Source organism: Thamnophis sirtalis, unplaced genomic scaffold (assembly GCF_051295495.1).
Source record: "Thamnophis sirtalis isolate CommonGarterSnake01/CBP01778 unplaced genomic scaffold, rThaSir2_p1.2 scaffold_1, whole genome shotgun sequence".
Classification (NCBI taxonomy): domain Eukaryota; kingdom Metazoa; phylum Chordata; class Lepidosauria; order Squamata; family Natricidae; genus Thamnophis; species Thamnophis sirtalis.
Genome location: NW_028261381.1, coordinates 89,109,691 through 89,130,665, shown reverse-complemented (window position 1 = coordinate 89,130,665; position 20,975 = coordinate 89,109,691). Strand labels below are relative to the sequence as shown.

At 38.6% G+C, this 20,975-nt stretch overlaps 1 protein-coding gene across 2 annotated transcripts in view; it reads left to right on the top strand.

Moving 5' to 3' along the window:
- The window catches only part of DNAJC24 (DnaJ heat shock protein family (Hsp40) member C24), a 41,599-nt gene that overhangs the window by 11,062 nt on the left and 9,562 nt on the right, over positions 1-20,975 (top strand). For both annotated transcript variants that reach the window (XM_087718746.1, XM_087718737.1), the window contains exon 3: positions 19,291-19,429. In XM_087718746.1, the coding sequence (XP_087574872.1) occupies positions 19,291-19,429 (139 nt within the window). The remainder of the gene's footprint in view (positions 1-19,290; positions 19,430-20,975) is intronic.

The following is a 20,975-nucleotide window of genomic DNA, read 5'->3' as shown; positions in this document are numbered from 1 at the left end:
TTTGGAGCATCTGTCACAAAGTATTTTTAGCACATTTATTTTTTAAATCTGTCCATTGTATTCAAAATTACATCTAAATACAGTGTTTGTTGTTGCCAAGAAATAATTTGAACCAATAAACTGGAAATCTGCAGCCATGTTATTTAATCTAAAGCAATACACATACAATTACTTTTAATGTACGCTGTATATAATATATATTAATACACATTAGGTATGGTATATTTATCTCTTGATGGTATAATTCAGAGCAGGAGTGAAATTCAGGAGGTTCTGACAGGTTCTGGAGAATCGATAGCGGAAATTTTGAGTAGTTTGGAGAACCAGCAAATACCATCTCTGGCTTCATTTTTAGGAAAAAATGAAGTATATATAATGCTTACTATCATAGATGCATTTGAGATTTGAATACTTTGCATATCTATAATAGAGGGATCACATCCTGTAATGTATAATATGTAAAAATGTTCATACAATATATTTGGAATGAGAGATACTTATTTTTACACATTTTTAGACAGCATAAAAAGGAAATATTTCAAAGAAATCAGTTTCAACGCTCCCACAAATTTCAATCTAATCTATAGGGGGAAAGGGGGAACGGATGACACAAGCATAGTTGAGAACTGCTTATTTCTTAAATTATTCATTTTCCATTTTTTTCTTCATTCTCTTATATTGCTACAAAAGAAATTTCTTCTGTGGACTTTTTAATCAGTAGTGTATATAGATCAATGCTCTTTTTAACAGGTTAGTATAAACTAAAATGTATATGACTATAGTTTTCCATTCATCACCATTTACACTGCTTGTGGCCATCCCTATAACTCTTGCCTAATTACCATGAGAATACTTTCTTGTAATAATTCTCCCTTGAGCCACATCCAAGAGGTGATTATTTTGTGGTCACTGTAACATAGAAATAAGTGATAGTTATTCTTGGGCAAATGACTGCTTAACTGGTGGCAGCCATTTGCTTAATAGAAAATTGTGGGATGATTTAACTTGATCTTTTCAAAATCAAGTTGGAACGGAATATTTAATTTTACAGTTGTTCCAATGTTACATCTTCTGTTACCTTCCCAAAAAGATAATACCAAAATATGATATTAGTAAAAATTAAAAGGATATCTAAATATTAGAGGTAATGGGTTTAAATTAATAGCTTTGAACAGGCTGCTTGAAATCCCTTTGTTCCTGTGTCAGAAATCAGAACTAAAAACAGGCGTTAGAAACTTGGAGTCCTCCTACTGTTGTTGAACTGTAATTCTCAACATCCTATATTATTAATTATGCTTGTTGAAACTGCTGAGTATTATAATTCAGCAACATTACAAGGGCAACAGGTTCCCATCACTGATATGAATCTGCTGCTCTCGGTTAAATGTTACTGTAACCTCATGTTGTTTCTATCTTATAACATTAAAAAATGCACTCAAACACCACACATTAAACATAGCTTTCCTTTTTTTAAAAAAATACCTGACAGCATGCTGCTTTTGTGAAGAATAGGGGTTTATCCACTTCATTACTTACTTCATATGTCAAGAGAGGGCTGAAAAATTATAGTGGTTATTATATAATGCCTTTTTGTATAGAATTCAAGTTGCATTCTTATAACTGGTATGACGAGAGAAGTTGATTTCACATACAATATTGAGCGAAGCCATTGTTTTATGGAATTTTGATTTATTGAACAAACCACAATTGGATAGGATGATATAACATGTTAATCCACTATTGGACAAGCCACATGATAGCTTAATGCAGTATGTGGATGAATTTACTGAGTAATCTAATATTCTTCAGCTAGTTTTATGGGTTTCATTTAATCTAAAATCAGGTCTTCCCAAACCTGACCTGGCATTTGAACAACAATGTCAAACTGAATTTCTGGTAGGGATCATGGGACCCTACAGGCCATTTTCTGGGCTGCTGTTCTAGATTTCTGACAAATAAAGTCTCAGATATTCTTCGAATTAGATGGTGACTGGAAAAATCCTCTCAAGGTGTTAGTAGCAAACTATTGTGTGATTAACTGGAATCAGTGTGAGCCTGATTGAGGAGATTGACAAGATCCTTGGGAATACTAATTCAATGAACTGTTCACCAGAGCTATGTTATTTATTAGTAAATGGTAGTCTTGCTGCTTTGAAGGAGGCAGTGATGGTTTCACTCCTCAAGGGCACTTCAGTGGACACAACTGTACTAGACAATTTTCAACCTTTTAGGGGAGATTGTTGAAAAGCTAGTTGGATGTTGGAGCTTCAGAACAACCTAAAAGAATAGATCCCTTTCATTCAGATTTCAGGCCAACACAAAGGAAGAAATAGTCCTACTTGTTAATGATTTCTGGCAAAACTGGGATAGATTGATCCCAGCAACTTTCAGTAGCATTGCTCGTGGTATCCTTCTGGCTGCTTGTGGGAATTAGAAGAAGGGTATACCTCTTTCTCTAAAGTTGAGTACAGTTGGTGCTGAGAGCAAAGAGATCAACTCTAAAGCTACTAATGTGTAGGGTATCTTAGGGCTGAATACACTTATCCTCTTCTATCTAACAATTCCATGAGAGTACTAGGTGTGGTTAATTGTTGGTTTGAGGTCAAGTATCATTAGTATGAGGATCATATCCAGAAGCAGCAATTGCTCCATAATGCAGTGCTATGTCGTGTACAATGGTTACCAGTAGACTTCCAGTTGCGATTCATGATGTTGATTATCCTCTACAAAGCCTTTCATGGCATAGAACCTATTTAAGGGACTGTCTGTCTTCAATAGTTTGACTTTCCGGTATTATCAGATACAGATGGCATGCCCCTGGTCCTCTCCATTAAGCAATGTCATTTGATGGAACCTAGAGAAGCACAATATTTGCCCTGAGATTCCCCCCCCCCCCCAAAAAAAAATGTGTTGAAGAGAACTTTGAACACTTGGGGTGTTTTTCCTATGCTTTAGGATATATTGACTGTTCCTATTCATTGCATTGTTTTTAGATTGGATGGTTTTATTCTGGATGCCTGCAAGTTTTTTTTTTACCTTTTTATTGTAATGTTTTTATTATATACAGAGTTGTAGAGTTCAAAAGCTTTATAAATTTAATAAATAAAAAGGTAAAGGTTCCCCTCGCACATAAGTGTTAGTTGTTCCTGACTCTAGGGAGCGGTGCTCATCTTTGTTTCAAAGCTAAAGAGACAGCGCTGTCCAAAGACGTCTCCGTGGTCATGTGGCCGGCATGACTAAACATCGAAGGCACACAGAACACTGTTACCTTCCCACCAAAGGTGGTCCCTATTTTTCTACTTGCATTTTTACATGCTTTCGAACTGCTAGGTTGGCAGAAGCTGAGACCAGTAATGGGAGCTCACTCTGTTACATGGCACTAGGGAGTTGAACCGCTGAACTGCCAGCCTTCTGATCGACAAGCTCAGCATCGTAACCACTGAGCCACCGCATCCCTTAAATTTAATAAATAAGCTCATCTTATTAATATTTCAGCTGAAATATATGAAGTAGCCTAAACCTACCAGATGTGTCATATGAAGTAGCCTGTCCAACATGGTCACATTTTGTTTAAATATGAATCATCAAGATGGACAGATTAACAGTTTTGAAGCCTAGGATGACACAGAGCTCCAAAGCACCAGAGGCAGATGACAAATTTAGAATTTTTGCAAATTTAAAAAGAGCATTTTTGTAATAGTAAGGTTTTCTTTAGCTACCCAGTTATCAAGAATTGGATGACTTACAAATTTAATAAATTGTTATTAAACTTACAAAAAACACCCACTGAGCAAAGGATAGCGTGGTTCGTCTGATAAGGATGCAGATTTCACATCCTCTTATATACCAGAAAAAGCCACTGAACTGTAGATCCTTAGATAAAAGATAGATAGGCAACTTTGCAATGTGATAGACTTTGCCATCTTTATTTATAATGAATTCCTCCATTCCTTTAGCTGTGCAGAAAGTACTTACAAGCATTATTTGGCAAGGTTGCTGGAAGCTTTATATAACACATTAATATTCTTTTCAGTACCTCTTCCTCAAACCCTCTTCTGTCAAATTAATATTCACTCTTCCTTATTGAGTTAGGTTAGATTTTCCATTTCTTTTTAATCTCATGATTAACTCCTGTAGTTCTAAGCAGACTTTCAAATCACAATTGAAAGTACAGAGAACAAAGTTGCTTCTTGATACCTCTTAAGGGTAAAGTATGTAAATTCATAATTCATAAAATTGCTGGATGCTACCAGTAGTACTATATTGGTCTACAGAAGAGCATGAACTTTCAGGGTGGAACAGCCACCATATATCAATGTTGAAAGTGGCAGTTGTTGAATTGATGTAGCAATTGAAGCAAAAGTTCAAATGAGGAATTATTGCAGTAATCTGCAATTATATTTTTTAAACAAAACATTTTATCGACTCAAAAATATGGATTTAAAAATTGGCTAAATATTTTTCAGCTTGGATTTTATTTAGGTTCTTGAATATATTTGCATTATTGCTCTTGTAAATATTTAATTCTGTTTCCTTTGACATTGAATGAGTAGAAAATGTACCAGTTATTTTAAAAGCAATCATATTAAACAGTCTATTCCATAAAAATTCATGTGTTCAACCAAAAAAAAATATATTCCAAGATGTGGATTGATAATATTTCACTGAACATGATGCTAGCATGTTCAATTATTAAAATCAATAGGTATTTGAAGAAACAAATTGAAGTTTTATGTTCAAATCCTATTTTTATTTTATATGTGAATAAAATACCCCAAGATTTCCTGCTACTTTTTATTCAAGAAAAATATGTTGGAAGGGAAGCTCACATTTAACTTTACATTTTTTAATCTGCTGATCTCCCTGGTGCCCAAACTGGCATTTATTAATAGTAGTATTTTATTTTTAGTTCTTAAAATGTTGGTTTTGCATTTTACTTTTAGAAAGCCATTGTTAATGGGTATAGATGCAATGAATACAACATCTGATTATATTAAAATTGGTAACAAAGTTAAATCCAGAAAAAAGGATATAGGTTTATATGTGCAATTTATATAAATTGCAATTCATATTTGCAGGCCTAGAGCATGAGTAGAAAATCTTGCCAAGAAGCAAAGGGATTCTAAATCGGGAAGTTTAGGATGTTCATCATAGATGAAAGGGATGAACATGGGACCTCAGGAAGAAAAAAAGTATAAGTACAATCTTTAATGTCATTGTACTTAAGTACAACAAAATTGGTTTTAACCTCACTGGTGCAAAATTATAACAGAAACGAAAAAAGAAATAAAAAGAAAAAAACTAGCGTCTGCATGGAGTGATTGTAGTTGCATTTAAAAGTCTCACAGCCCAAGGATAGAAATCTTTAAACCTGTTTGTTTTCTGGAGGAATTTTGCAGGATTAGCCAGGATTGGGGTATTGTGATGTCCAATTGGCCTCGAGACAGAGTTAATTTAAAGCCACGCCTCTGTGCTCCTTGCTTCTGGTTCCCAGTTTCAACTCTGTCTGACCGAAGAAAGACAGGTTGGTTTTGATTCCTGATTGTTCCAAAAACAATCCAGTGCCATCCTGTAAACTCCTTCTCCCTGCCTTCTTCCCCTTGCCCCCACCTGATACCTGGAAGCCTCCCCTTGGTGTAGTTCGCTCCCGGCTGCCGGTAAGGGATTTAAAAGTTGCTTCTTGGGGCTTTAGAGGCAGGATGCCATTACGGTGGCCATTTTGAGGCTTCAATTCCTACAGGCTGCATGGGCTGGGACAGAGGCTACTATGAAGCCTCATTTTCATCCCTGCCTTCCTGGATGGCCATCCTTTCTACAATGGTGGCAGCGGCAAGGCCCTGCAGGCCCAGATCGATGCCAGTAGGCCCAGAGCCACACAGCTTACAAAAGGGGCAGGAAAGGTCTACCAGAGGCTGATTTCGTTGCATGGAGGCCGTGAGGGATTGGGGGAAGCTGTTTTTTGGTCACTGCTGTTTCTGGTGGGCTGAGCCTGGTGAAGCCCTGACCTGGTGCCAGGGCAGATGCAGAGGAGAGGCAAGATTCCTCCCCCCCATTTTCCCCTGGGGAGGGGACCTCCAGTGGAGCCAGTGAGGCCCACAGCCTCTGTGAGACTGCGAAAAACTGCAGCATCTGGAAAATCCTCCAAGCCTTGCAAAAGGATGAGAAAATGAGGCACAGGGCTCTGGAAAAGCAGGTGTCCAGGGCTGAACAGAGGGGTAGGCCTAGTTCTCCCTTGAGGTCTAGATCGCTCATTAGATCCAGGTCTAGGTCTCCTCACAGGGGGGATTCCCCAGTGTATCTCAGGGACATTTCACCTTCCCCCTCACTCTCCATGATGGAACAGAGCTCCCTCTAAGGGATCCTTTTCAGTGCAGGGGGGCCAGGGGGGATAGTCTCATCAGGCCATCATTGGCTCCACAATCTGAAGGCTGTGCACAAGAGGGGGAGGAGGATTCCTTCGTTAAGAGACATGGAGCAGCTTCCAGCAAGCATTCAGAGGTTTATCTCCTCTGCAATTTCACATGGAATTTCTGCTGGGTTACAGAAGGGGTCTGTGCGACCCGTGATGGTGGCAAAGGTCCCTGGGGAGGGGGTGCCATTGCTCAGGCCAAGCCAAGGCGTTCCCTCTTGGAGGTGCGCCGGCCTGTTTCTCCTTCTCTAGCTAGCGAGGGTTCCATGGCCGGGGATCAGGTTCAGAGAGAGGTAGATATGTCTGATGATGACGATCCCTCAAAACCTGAGGCACCAGCATTCTCTGGTCTGTTTCCTCCAGATTTGTTCAAGTTACTGTTGTGCAAGGCCAGGGCCACAGCACAACTGGGTGAGATGGAGGGTGCCAAGGAGGGTGGTCCGGAAAAAAAGCCGGAGGATCGGTTTATTCAGAGCCTCCACCAGTGAAGGAAGACATCCCTGCCTAAGTTGTTCCTAGAAGTGGTTAAAAAGCAGTGGGAAAAGCCAGGAACATTCTCCAACCCCAGCAGCAGTGATAGAAGGTGCTTTAACATGGAACCTAGTTTCTCTGAGGCAATGCAGGTGCCCACAGTGAACCCTCCAGTGGTGGCATCGATGTCCAAGTCAACGGTGGTGTCCGGTGATGTGGCTGATTACTTGAAGGCTGGGGGCAAGAAGGCGGAGCAGATCCTTCGTAAAACATTCCAGTCTTCTGTGTGGGCCATCAAGGCAGCTGCCTCTGCATCATTCTTCAGCCGCACAGCTATCCTTTGGCTACAACAGATACAGGAAAGGATTCCGCCTGAGGAGGTGCATACTCATCAAGATTTCAACAAGCTGGTTGCTGTTGCTCAATTCTCTGCGGACACCACTCTGCATGCCATGAAGTATGCCTCACGGGCAATGGTGGCCTTGCTGACCTCCCAACGTCTCCTGTGGCTGAGGGGGTGGTAAGCGGAGAACAAGGCAAAGTGGCACCTGGCATCATCGCCTTATTCCAGGAGATCCCTTTTCGGTACCCCATTGGACTCAATCCTCGTTGAGGACAAAAACAAAAAGAAGGTGACTATCAGTTGTATACAAGGAAAACCAGTACAAAATGTTTTACAGATGGCACCTGGCATCAACAAGGTTAGCTAAAATTTTAACAAATACCTCCCCAAAATGCTGGAAATGCGAATCAATACACAGAACATATTATCATTTATGGTGGACCTGTGAGGAGGCAAAATATTTTTGGAAAAGGATCAAAAATTGGCTGGAGGCAATAACGGGGGTTAAAATAGAATGGAAACCTGAAGTTTTTTTATTAGAAATTATGTCGGTGAAATACAAAAAAGAAATCCAGTATTTAATACTACATATAATTACGGCAGCAAGGATTGCCTTTGCCCAGAAATGGAAAAACAAATTAATCCCAAGCGAAGATGAAATAATAAGAAAGATTATGGACTGTGCCGAAATGGATAAACTAACTAAAGAAATCCAGGGAAAGGAAGAATCAGAATTCTACCAGATATGGGATAAATGGTGTAGGTGGATGGAGGAAAGAAACAAAAATCAATGAAAGAATATAACAAAAAATAATAGTTATGAGTAAAATAAGAGGGTTAAGAATGGGGAAATCCAAATGAAATACAATAGAAGGGGAAATAATATAAGGTGAGCGGTATCGATTGATGATTGCTATTATAAAAAACAGGAAGTTCCTGTTCGCACTGTATTGTATAAATGGGGTGTACGTCTAACTTTTGTGTATGTGTATTTTACATGTTTGTCAATAAAAATCTTTATTAAAAAAAAGAAGGTCATGCCTACGCCCGCAAAGAAGTCAGAGCAAAAATCTGCGCCTTACTTTCAAAAGCAGTCCTATCGTCAGTCAGATCAGGAGATGCAGCACAGCAGGTATTTTCCAAGATCAGATAAGCAGTCGGATAGGCACTACACCAAGGATAGGCCTAGGTTCCAACCCCAGGGGAAGAGGCCCTTTCGGGGGGAGGAAGTGGCCGTCCCTACCGCAGATAGGGCAGATAGGTCAATAGTGACCCACCCATATGCGGCAGACTGCTTCTGTTTTGCCGATACCTGGGCTGAGATTACCACTGATGCCTGGGTTCTGAATACTATCAGATTTGGCCTGCGCCTAGAGTTTCTCTCCATTCCACCGAACCACTTTTGGATGTTTTCGGTCGCCAAGAGTAAAGATAAATGCTCTCCCATGAGGCAGGCGAATCGACACCTCCTAGAGATTAGGGCGGTGGAACCGGTTCCACCGACCAAGTGGGGTCAGGTTTCTATTCCAACTTCTTTGTCATTCTGAAGAGTTCAGGGGGATGGAGGGCGATTCTGGAACTTAAACTGCTAAATTTTCACTTTGTCTGTAGAAGATTCAAGATGGCATCGCTTAAATCCATCTCGGTGGGGGTCTGGCACAATGACTTCATGGCCTCCATCAACCTGATGGAGGCTTACCTCCATATCCCCATCTTCCCTGACCATCATAAGTATCTCAGGTTCTATTTAGGTAGCCACTACCAGTATAGGGCCCTACCGCTTGGCGTCGGTATCTCAGACCTTCACTAAGGTCCTAGCTGCAGTGCCGGCTTACCTCCATGAGCGCTCTGTCAGGGTCCAATGCTATCTTGATGACATCTTAGTAAAAGCAACATCGTTTGAGCGGGCGAGGGAGGATCTTTTGTTGGTGGTATCCACACTTCAGCAGTTAGGTTTTTTGGTTAACCTAGATAAGAGTTCCCTCGTTCCTGCCACCAGGATTCCTCACCTGGGGACATCATAGACTCTAAGCTGGGGAAGGTATTCCTGTCCCATGACCGTAATGTTAGTTTGTTAGCCTTAGTTAGACAAGTTAGAAGTCAACGTTTTATTCCTGTAGTAGTGCTCTCTAGTTTGCTGGGAAATTCATTTCTTGCATAGACATGGTGTCTTGGGCTCGTCTACACGCGAGGCCACTCCAGTGGCGTCTCCTGCCACATCAGAGGTCAAACTCCAGCAATTCCGAGGAAAAGGTTCCAGTGACACTACAGGTGCAGCTGTTATTGAGGTGGTGGCTCTCCCCAGTGCTACACAAGGGCTGCAAGTTCAGGAAGCCGGTGCGCCTCATCCTGACAACCGATGCCAGCTTATACGAGTGGGGAGCTCTCTTGGAGTCCTGGATGGCACAGGGGCATTGGACCTGGTTGGACCTCCAACACAATGTAAATTGGCTGGAACTGCGAGCAATTCATTTGGCATTGCGGCATTTCAAGGACCATGTTCGGGATCAAGACATCTTGGTGCTGACTGACAACGTGGCAGCGAAGGCTCACATCAACCGACAGGGCGGCACACACTCCAGGGCTCTTCGAACCGAGGCGATGGCACTCAGCGCCTGGGCAGAGAGGCATCTTTGATCGTTCAGGGCGGAGCACATCACAGGAATGAACAACCATCAAGCCGACTGGCTCAGTTGGGCCACGGTCGACCACGGGGAGTGGAGCTTTCTCCGAAACTGTTCTAGGCCATCTGCTCCAGGTTTGGCTATCTGGAGGTGGACCTGTTTGCCACACCGCAGAACGCTCAGGTGGATCGGTTCTTCTCTCAATTCCCGGCTCGGGGGACGGAGGGAGTTGACATGCTTCGGATTCCGTGGCCAGAGGGCCTGCTCTACGCCTTCCCTCCCCTTCCCCTTCTCCCTGGGGTAGTTTGGAAAGTGATATCAGAGAAGGTGGAGCTCATCTTAGCGGGCATTAGAACAGGTGGTAGCGCCTGAGGGGCCCAAGACCAATAGTGCCCCCCCCGAGGGACGTTAACTTGGGTATGTCCCAATCCTGACTAATCCTGCAAAATTCCTCCAGAAAATGACATTTGGTCCTACATGAACTGTTGTTTTAGGAGGTTTTGCAAGATTAGCCAGGTTTCCGCCCTAGCGTTGGTCCAGGGGTTGGGGGAGTTCAGGGGGTAGGGTGTGTTCCCTTATGACTTGTTTTCAGATGTTTTGCAATGGTCTTGATTTGTTGAAACTGGGAACCAGAAGCAAGGAGCACAGAGGCATGGCTTCAAATTAACTCTGTCTCGAGGCCAATTGGACATCACAATACCCAATCCTGGCTAATCCTGCAAAACCTCCTAAAACAACAGTTCAGGTAGGACCAACTGTCATTCGGCTGGCTATACTTTGATGTCTTTTGCCTGATGGTAGAAGTGCAAAGAGACACTGACCAGGATGTGAATCATCTCTGAGTATCTTCCTTACTCTGCTAAAGCAGCGAGATCTGGAATTTTTGTTCTGGAAATAGCTTCTGCAGAATCACTGGATTACTAGAGGCAATATACTTATCAGCAAAGTCACTTTACCAAATCTTTAAAGTGCATTGTAGTTTCATTATTATTTTTAAATTTTCTTTATATTTGATCATTTATCATATTTCTTAATGCCAAATTAATTTATTGAAAGAAGCATAAAGGGTGTGTATCTATGCAATGTTTATAGAAATGTTTGAATCTCATATTACCAATAGGGCTCTATATCTTTTGTGCCAGAGTTTTTGGAATAAATAGGCATACAAGTTGCAGATTAAAACAATTAACTGATCTATATATTTGGGCTCTTTTCTTTCTAGTTTGCAGTTTGAAAAGGAATAGTACACATTAATGAAAAATAGCATCAGTAAAAATTCAGTTCAACGTCTTTGAATGTAATATTTCAGAATACATTAGGTGGCAGTAGTGTGCTATATTTGTTACTAGGCCTTTTTCTTTGATGTTTTACTTTTTTTCCTAATGCAATTTAAAAATGGATGAACCGTATCTTTTAATTATTTGTAATCTTGTGTTTATTATATCACTTAAATATTTAATTGCAAAGTTTATAAACAATTATGCAACTTTTTGCATTAAATAAGTTAAACATAGTATAATAAAAACAAAATAAATTTTAAATATTTGCAAGTTGAATATATGTAAGGGCAGTACATAGTAACACTTTTAAAATATGCATTGAATAACTGCTGGTAGCATTTCTTTTGATGTGTATCTTTTTTATTTCTTTTTAAAGTAACAACTTGAAGAAATTCTATTCTTTCCCCTGAGACCAAATGTAAAATTTTCACATATATGTGTAAACTCCTCTTATTAAACAACTGGGATAGGTGATTGTGCCCTGCTAATTAGAACTGTGTCACACTTAGGGTTAATTTCCTTTTTAATTAATCAGAGCTTAATATAATCTATCCTTCCGACTCTTTTTTTTTCCTTCCACTCTCTTTTTCTTCTCTTGGACTTTCTTAGGCTTGAGATAACGTCTTAGTTTTTAAGCCATTAGCATTAAATCTTTACTTTTATAAATACTTGTCTCTTGTTTATTCATCATGACTATAACCATTGCTCCTAATTTTTTCAGTTTCATGCTTTGGTACAATTGGGGGTTATTTTGAGAACACAAGTTTTTTTTTTAACTGTCAAATAAATGCTGATGAGTCAAAGCAGACACAATTAAACTTTTAGCATGGTGTTTTCAATGTTGTGTTGAAATATTGAACAAGAGCACATAACTTGGGACCTTTTTCTTTCCTTCACTGTATTTCACAGGTAAAAGGGCTGGGGGAATTCAAAACTGGTACAGCCATGTCATTAATTTGGCAGAAAGATCAATTAATAGAAGAAAAGCATTGAAGTGTTGACAGAGCATAATTAGTACCTGATGAACCATGTAGGCCACAGAGCAAAGAGCTAGCTGTTGTACAAGACCTTTTATGTGCAAGTCATTAAGTCTGTATAGTAACCAAACTAAAAGAACTTAAATGGATGAGGGTTTTTTCCTCCAAAGAACTATCCTGTGATGTGTCAAGGATCTCCCATGGATTTTGTTAGAAGTAAAATTAGGAGCAGGTGTTTAGATCATGTGCTACATCAGTTACCTCCATTACTTTCCAGGGAACAGTTACTTACCTGATGTTTTGCTTTTTCATTGGTGTTTTTCCATTTCACCAGTTACATTTTATCTGTAATTATTTTATAGAGAGTTTGTTTACACACACGTGCATGCACACACATATCTTTCATGCTCATTGGGAACACACCAGTGTTCCATCTTCTTAACAATGGACTTCCCAAGGTCTGCAGCTGTTTTGCCTGACAACAGAAAGAATCCCATAGGTACCATTAAAGACCTGCTTAAATTCCCCCCCAAATTGCCAACAAATCAGATTCCTTGGATTTCCCACCCTGTAGGATGGAAAATTCAAGTTCAAAATTTCAACTTCTATAGAAATCTTTGCTTTCTTGTTTATTGGGGAGGGGGGTGTTATTGTAAAATTTGGATTCAATTATCCTTGCATAAATGGTTGATTATATCTCCTCAGCATTATGTTCTGTTCTTTTGAATTTTCCACAACAAAGTTTTGTTTATAATTATCTTGAGCCATTACATAATACAGGGCATAACCTAAAATGAAAAATTTAACTTGCATCCAGAGATCCTATGAATTGAATTCTTCTCTCGGATTTAATAATCATAGAAGCAAGGACTTTTAGCTCTAAAGTACTGGGCACATATTCATAAAAAAGTAGATGATGCAGAAAACCGAACAGGAATGGGGAAAATCCTGTGAAATCTGAAATGGTATATAGGGTCTCCTGCCAGATCAGGGGGCTAGACTAGAAGACCTCCAAAGTCCCTTCCAGATTTATTCTGTTCTATTCTATTCTATTCTCAGTCAGTCAGTCGAATGTCTACGGAGATTCTCAGTCATCCAGGTCAAAAGGTACTTTTTCAAAAGATGGCTTTTGAATAATGCAAGAAACAAAAATAGAGATCAGGAAAACAGATAATGTATTGAAAGAATTACATTTGTCACTTTCAGGAGATAAAGGAAACTCAGACCAGGAAGTGCTGTTAAGTCAATTCTTTAGAACAATCTCCCCATGGAGATCAGATTGTTTCCTCCCCTGAATTACAAAATAGAATAATCCAGATCTCTAATCTGATTGGGCAGATAGAATTATAGAATGATAAAGATACCTTGGAGGTCTTCTAGTCCAATCCTTTACCTAAGGCAGGAGACCTTATATTATCCTGGACACATGGTTATCTAATCTTTTATTGAAAGCCACTAGTGATGGAACATGCACAACTCCAAGAGGCAAACTGTTGCATTGGTTAATTAGTATAAATGTAAGTGCAATCTTTATTGTCATTGTACTTAAATACAACGAAATTGGTTTTAACCTCACTGGTGCAAAATTATAACAGAAACGAAAAAAGAAAAAGAACGCAAAACTAGCATGTGCATGGAGTGATTGTGGTTGTATTTAAAAGTCTCACAGTCCAAGGATAGAAACTATCTTTAAACCTGTTTGTTCGGGTGGCTATACTTTGATGTCTTCTGCCTGATGGTAGAAGTGCAAAGAGACACTGACCAGGGTGCACCCATCTCCTTTGTAGTATTTAGATGTAAGTTGTTTCTTGAGCACCATGAGGATACCTTCTGGACTTCTTCCCTGTATGCTGATTCGTCCCCTCCAGTTATGAGACCCAGCACCGTTGTGTCGTCTGCAAACTTTATTATGATTTGTATGGATTAGAGGATATGCAGTCATGTGTATACAGCGAATACAGGTAGGGGCTGAGCACACAGCCCTGAGGGGAGCTTGTGCTGAGCTTCAGCGTGGAAGATGTAAAAGACCCAACCCTTACTGTTTGTGGACGATCTGCCAGGAAGTCTTTGATCCATTCACAAGTGAGGGGAGGGAAATTCAGGTCAGTCAACTTTTCAATGAGAATTCCTGGTAAAATGGTGTTAAAGGCCGAGCTGTAGTCTATAAAAAGCATTCTGACATAATTCCCAGATTTCTCAAGGTGGCTCAGTGCAATATGTAGAGCAGTGGAGATGGCGTCCCCTGTTGACCTGTTGCTTCTATAAGCAAACTGATGTTGATCAAAATTTGGTGGAAGACAGGACCTGAGGTGTTGTAGGACCAGTCTCTCAAAGCACTTCATCATATAGACGTCAATACAATGGGTCTATAATTATTCAAGCTATTTATAGCTGCTTTCTTCAAAACTGGGATAATTGTGGCTGCTTTCAAGCATGATGGAACTCTAGCCTATTGCAGGGAGATGTTAAAAATCCTTTTGGACCCCTGTTAATTGGTCAGCACAGGTTTTTACCACTTTCCCCAACACCCCATCTGGACCTGCAGCTTTGTTGGGATTTACAGCCTTCAGCTCAGCTCTCACTTGATGTTCATCCAGGGTGAGTGTCTGGAGGTTAGAGGGCCTTTGGGCTAGAGCCACAGAGACTGATCTTTTGACTTCAAAGTAGGTGAAGAAGCTATTTAGCTCCTCTACTAGCAGGGCATTAGCATTGGCTATTTTTATTATTCTCATTGTCAGGAAATTTTTCCTTAGTTCCAGTTTGGATTTCTCTTTAACGAGCTTCCACCTGTTACTTCTTGTCCTGCTTTCAGGTGCTTTGGATAATAAGTCTACCCCCGCTTTTCTGTGCCAACCCCTGTGCCAGTAGGGGCAACATGATAGTTATCATGCCCCTCCCAGTCTTCTCTTTATTAGGCTAGGCATACCTAGTTAGGGAGTATACCTAGTTCCCTTAGCCATTAGCACTCAGACTGCTTAGCATCTTTAGTGCTCTTTGCAGTCTTTCCAGGATCTCAGCATCTTTTGGGAATCATGGCAACCAGAATTGGATGGAGTATTCCAAGTGTGGCTTCACTAATGCAGTATAGATGGTGCTGTCACTTCTTAATGATCCTTGATGCTGTCTGTTCATTGAGGCAGCCTAGGATTGCAATTTTTGGCAGCTGCGGCACATACTTAATAAATACTCCACTAAGATACCTCCTACAGTTACTACTGTTGGGCTTGGTATTGTCTATTCTATGTCTGTGTGTTTGGTTCTCACCACTTAATTCCATCTTGTTGGATAGGGCCCAGTGTTTAAGTCCATCAAGATCCTTCTGAATCTTGAATTCTTTTAATTTTAAAATTGATTAAAATTAATTTTTAAATTAAAATCTGAATTTTATCTGTTACATGAAGTCCTCAACTTATGACTACAGTTAGGACCAGAATTTTGCTTACTAAGTGATGTGGTCATTAAGTAAGTCATCCTATGACAGAACCGGATTTTACAACCATTCTTATTGTGGTTGTTAAGCAAATCCTGCTTCCCTAATTGACTTTGCTTGTTGGAAGCCAGCTGGTAAGGTTGCAAATCACTATTATGATTGTGAGATGCTGCAACTGTCAAAAATGCAAACTGGTTGGCAACCACCTGAATTATGTTCAGAGGTGATGTGACAGTTGTCACTTTGAGGATGGGTTGTAAATATTTTTTCCCAAGTCTGCCTTAAATTCAAACCATTGTTAAATGAACGGTTATAATTTGATGAATACCTGATATATTACTTAATTTGTATGTCTACCATGGATTTTAAATATGTTTTTCTTATATTGTATTAACCTCTAAGAGTAATTTGATTCCAACGAGATTAAAATATTATAAATCAAATAACAAACAATCCTATTCTTGAAGACTCACTTCTGGAGAGGCCACTTAGTCTCTTGTACATGGTAGCTGGCAAAACTGGCCAGAGGAAGTGTCATATAATCCCAAAGACCTTCAGGTATGTGGGCAGCCAGGATGCTCATCCTCCTGTATAGGTCCAAGAGTTTCACCCTGGGCAACAGCACTCTCTGGTAAGAGCAATGCAGGCAGCTTAGTGCTCGGTTTTCCTAATAGCAATCCAAATAGTTGAGTTGCAGATTGGATATTTCAACTAGCCTTAGGCTAAGATGAAATGTGGGCCATTATCCATTGTTCATACTCTGACAGTGAATAACAAAATTTAGTTTATTTCTTTTAAAAAGGCTTAAATATTTATCAAAGAAAAACATCACATAAAAATCATTTCAACAATATCAAATCAATTGTTAGGAAGAATGTTGTGGGCTGGGTAGATGGGAAATCCCTAATACCTAAAATAAGATTAGGGATAGGCCAGTTGTACTGCCTCAAAAATATAAATGATGGAAACAAGAGATTACTATTATTTATATTCCTAAAACTACATTTTAAAAATTAAAACACAGTGTGTAAAATGAAATATTTATTTACATATATCAGTATCTGAAATATTATAATTTTGCTCTTTTCCCTAAAATATAATTCAGTATTTGAAGTAATCAATTAATAATTAGATATTATATCTTTCCATTAACAGTTTAAATCCGTTACAACCCATTATTTTATTGTTTTGTAGTTTCTAGTATCCTTTCTAGGTTCCTTTTCAGTAATGCAGTTCCTTTGTTTTCAAAAACAGTTAATGGAAAGATTTACTAACCTATTATTTGCATTCATTAGTGATATGCTACTTCATTGCAATTTTACTGAGTCAGGTATAGAACTATAAGTAGTCTTCAAGTTGGAACCATTCATTCAGCGACCTGTGGTCCTATGATCAAAATTTGGACATTTAGTTACCCACATGCAGTTACAACCGCTAGGTTACTACAACTCCCCCACTTAACCTATTTCTTCCATCCCCAGGGCTGCCAATGCTTCAAGCCCCATACTGCACCACTTCAGCACCAATCCACAAAGCCCCAGTTGCCTCTTGAAAATGCACCTTTGGGACACGCTGCTTGATAAGAATTCTCCTTGGCGCATTTCTTCATGCCATCTTGATTATTCCCAATTAATGTATTATCCATCCCAGTATGGATTTTGATCTTTATTTTTCAGCAAACAGCATACAGTAGATGCCAAAAACTCATTGGAGTTCAAATTTATAGTATTGAAATGTTATCAATTCTGCCACAAAAAATGAATGGGAAAACATATTTTCAAATGTATATTGAAAGAAATATAGACTCAATGGTCTGGAAATAATACATGCATAAATGTTCATTGCATGATTTTTCTTTGCTTGATCATATTGATTCCCTTCAGAAATAATGGAACAAACAATGGAACAAACAGTTCAAAATATCTTTATGGATGGTGCCATTAGACTAAAGGAGTTGAGACAAAGTCTTTCATTGCCTCTTCCATTGCATTACCAGTATAAATTTTATAGTTTGTAATGATCAAATCGCAAATCACTTTGAGATTCTTCCATGTATTCCCTCTGCAAAGTTAGATTTATATTTTCGTATCTGTCTTACTGTGATTCACAAATGCTAAAAAATAGTAGGAAGCTTTGGGAAATATTAATAAATGAAATGTTGAAATATGTTCAAAAAACAAACTATAATAGTACCTTTATTCCCATGAAATAACAAATCATGATTAAATCATTGATGAAACTATTGTTGATTTAGTTTATAATCTAGGACTTTAGTCGAGCTGTGTAATTTATGTATGTGATACTGATCTATGTCTTTATGTTCCATATATTCTGGCATCAGTATTCAATTAAAACATGTCTTCAAACTGTAGGCAAGTGAAAACATGATTAAAAGATGTAGATTTGTCTTACATTTTGTAAAAATCATTTTTTAAAAAGTGGCATTTCCATAACAGTGAGGCTTATTTAGAATGTTATGCCAGTTTTTAAAAAAATATTATTGGGTATATTATATAAACCTAATATATTCAAATGTTTGAGGTACTTAATTTAAAATAGCTTTTTTAAAGTAATAGATTGAACATAATTATCTTAAATAGCATGCTATTTGGAAAAGTAGTGTATATGTTAATGGCAAATGAATATTAGAAGTATTACTGCATTTCTTCCTTAATAGATTTGAAAATATATATTACTGCACAATACTCTATTTGCAATATTATTTGCAAGAATAAAATATTACTACTCAATTGTGATCGTAGTTTTCCACTAAGGAGTGCAATTGAGCCCAAAATTTATGTTGTTAAGCGAGACAGTTGTTAACTGAATCTTGCCCATTTTACAATCTTTCTTGTTAAGTTAGTAGTGTGGTTGTTAAGTGAATCTGGCTTCCCCATTGACTTGGCTTGTCAGAAGGTCAAAAAAGAGGATCATGTGTCACAAATATGAGCCATTTGCCAAGCATATGAATTTTGATCACATGACCACAGGGATGCTGCAACATAAGTGGAAAAATGCTTATAAGTCCATTGTTTCAGTGCTGTTGTAACTTTGAACAGTCACTAAGTGAAAGGTTGTAAGTCAAGGGCTACCTGTATTTTGCATTTACACACTTATCTTAGTTGTATTATTGGATAGAAAATACACACATTGGCCCATAGGTTTTAATAATTTGGATTTTTTATTCATGGGATTAGTACACATTAAAATTATGAACTATCTGTTCAAAATACATATATGTCAAACTGTATTTCCATTTTTGTTAACTGAACTCCATACCCCCCTCCCCCGATGCAAGCAAGTATTTTAAATGGCAGATAAACATTGACAACGTGATGTCACTCATATTTACTAACGAAGTTGAAAGAATCTGTATTACATAATAAGCTTCTACTTCCATCTTGTATTAATTTGTGAATCTTTGTTTCTCTTTGCATTAATCATTCTCCTTAGGTAAATAAGGTAAATCACTCCATAAGACCAGTGATTCCATCGGCAAATTATCCAGAAAATGCTATCAGCGCACATTGTGACATTTGTGCCACTGGTGTATTTGCTGTTATTGCAGTAGCCTAATTACCCTGGCAGCAGGCTCTTCTGGCCAGCATTGTTCCCTTTGTTTGTGTTTTTTCATGGCATCGTGGTTCTAACCTTTATAGTGTCCAAACACCTCAAAACAGATCCCCTATTTATTATTGATTCTCTTCCTTCCCTCTTTCATTTTTCCTCTTTTCACTTTCCTTTTTTGACTGGCAGTATCATCCAGACAAACAGAGCACAGATGTGCCAGCAGGAGAAGCAGAGGCACGCATGCAGAGGTTCATCGAAATTGATCGAGCATGGAAAATTCTAGGAAATGAAGAGACAAAAAAAGAGTATGACCTGCAGCGGCGTGGTAGGTTCCTGCCAAGGAGTGCTGTAGTGGTAGCAACAGCAGCAGCTCTCAATGGTCAAAAATGTGGGAATCGTTTAGTGGCGGTCTCTGAAATATTATTTGTTCAACCAAAACATTTCATTTGCTTCCATCTTTGCTTTCATATTTCGATGCATTATTTATACTGATTACCACATCTGCATTAGGCGGTTAAAAACATTAAATTACTTTCGACAAAGCGTTTGGTGGTAACTGTTCTAAATGTAATGCATGTAGAATTTAGATAATAATGACTTCATTTAGCCATTCTTCATTTGACAGTATTTAAAGCATTTTCGCTAAATGTTCTTAATTACTGGAGTCACGCCCTTTGCTACATTCCACTGTTACATTTTAAATTAGTTTGAGTAATTTATGTCAAAGGTATCCTGCAGCATATGGTTTTATGAACACTTTGCAATAATTAAACTGTACCCTTTCTATCACCTTTTACAAATCAAGCACTGTCCTAGGATATATATTTTTCACAAGGCATGTATGATGCCAGCTAGTTTTCAGCAAGCACGTTATAACCACAATTCATTTAACCAGGCAGTTCCAGCATACCTTTTTGTATATCTCTTGAAATGTAGCATTGTAAAACAGTGACAGGCTGTTGTGAAAAAGAAAGGGGGAAATATAGGTCAGATCTGTCACACATGGGCTACCATTACATGACGTGATAGGCTGTCTTTCTGCTCTGGCCTCAGGATAGGAGTCCCTCAGCCTTCCATTAGAACCTTCAATAAATGTATATCCACCCTCCATGTTAATGGGGGGAGTCAATAATAGTGTATTGCCTGTGGGGAAAACACTCAGTTGCACTCTGCAGTAACACACTCCGGTCTAGCATTGACATGTAGCTACCACCACTTTTTAGTGTGTCTGATAAAAGCTCACTGTCTCTGCAGCATGTTATTGAATTCCCTTCCATTGTACGTTTGGCACACCATCAAACCTTTTTCTCTTGCTGTTTTAACTTCCCTGCTGTGAAGGTTGCCACAATTTTATTTGAGAAACAAAGGCTTAGTCAGCGTGGCTGGCAGATACATATAATATACTGTGTAGACAAGCTTATTTTTGTTCATTAATTATTTGAAAATGTGCAATGGACAAAATAATTTTTGATTTAATCGTACGGCGTAAAGCCTAAGTGAAAATTAGGACTTATTAGGCAAAAAAATAGAACTCTGTTTTTAAGAGAAAAAACCCTCCCTTTTGTAACAACTGATAAATTATTTCATTCAAACTTATTACATGATTACATTTGAAATTAAAATGTAATGAAATATCAATAGCTGGCGTTATCCTTTCAGGCAATGTGGAGAATAAAGATTTTATTATTTATTTGGTAAAACTTTCCTGGACTTAAATGTTTAAATATTTAAAACTTATCCAAATTTATTTGATTTGGTTGAACATGGCCTCTGACATGCATTTCTTGTTGTTCTGAAAGAATTGATAGTTTTTATGCAAAGAAGTTATTTCCTAATAATTTATATGCTAGCGCTTGCTGTAGTCACAGGAA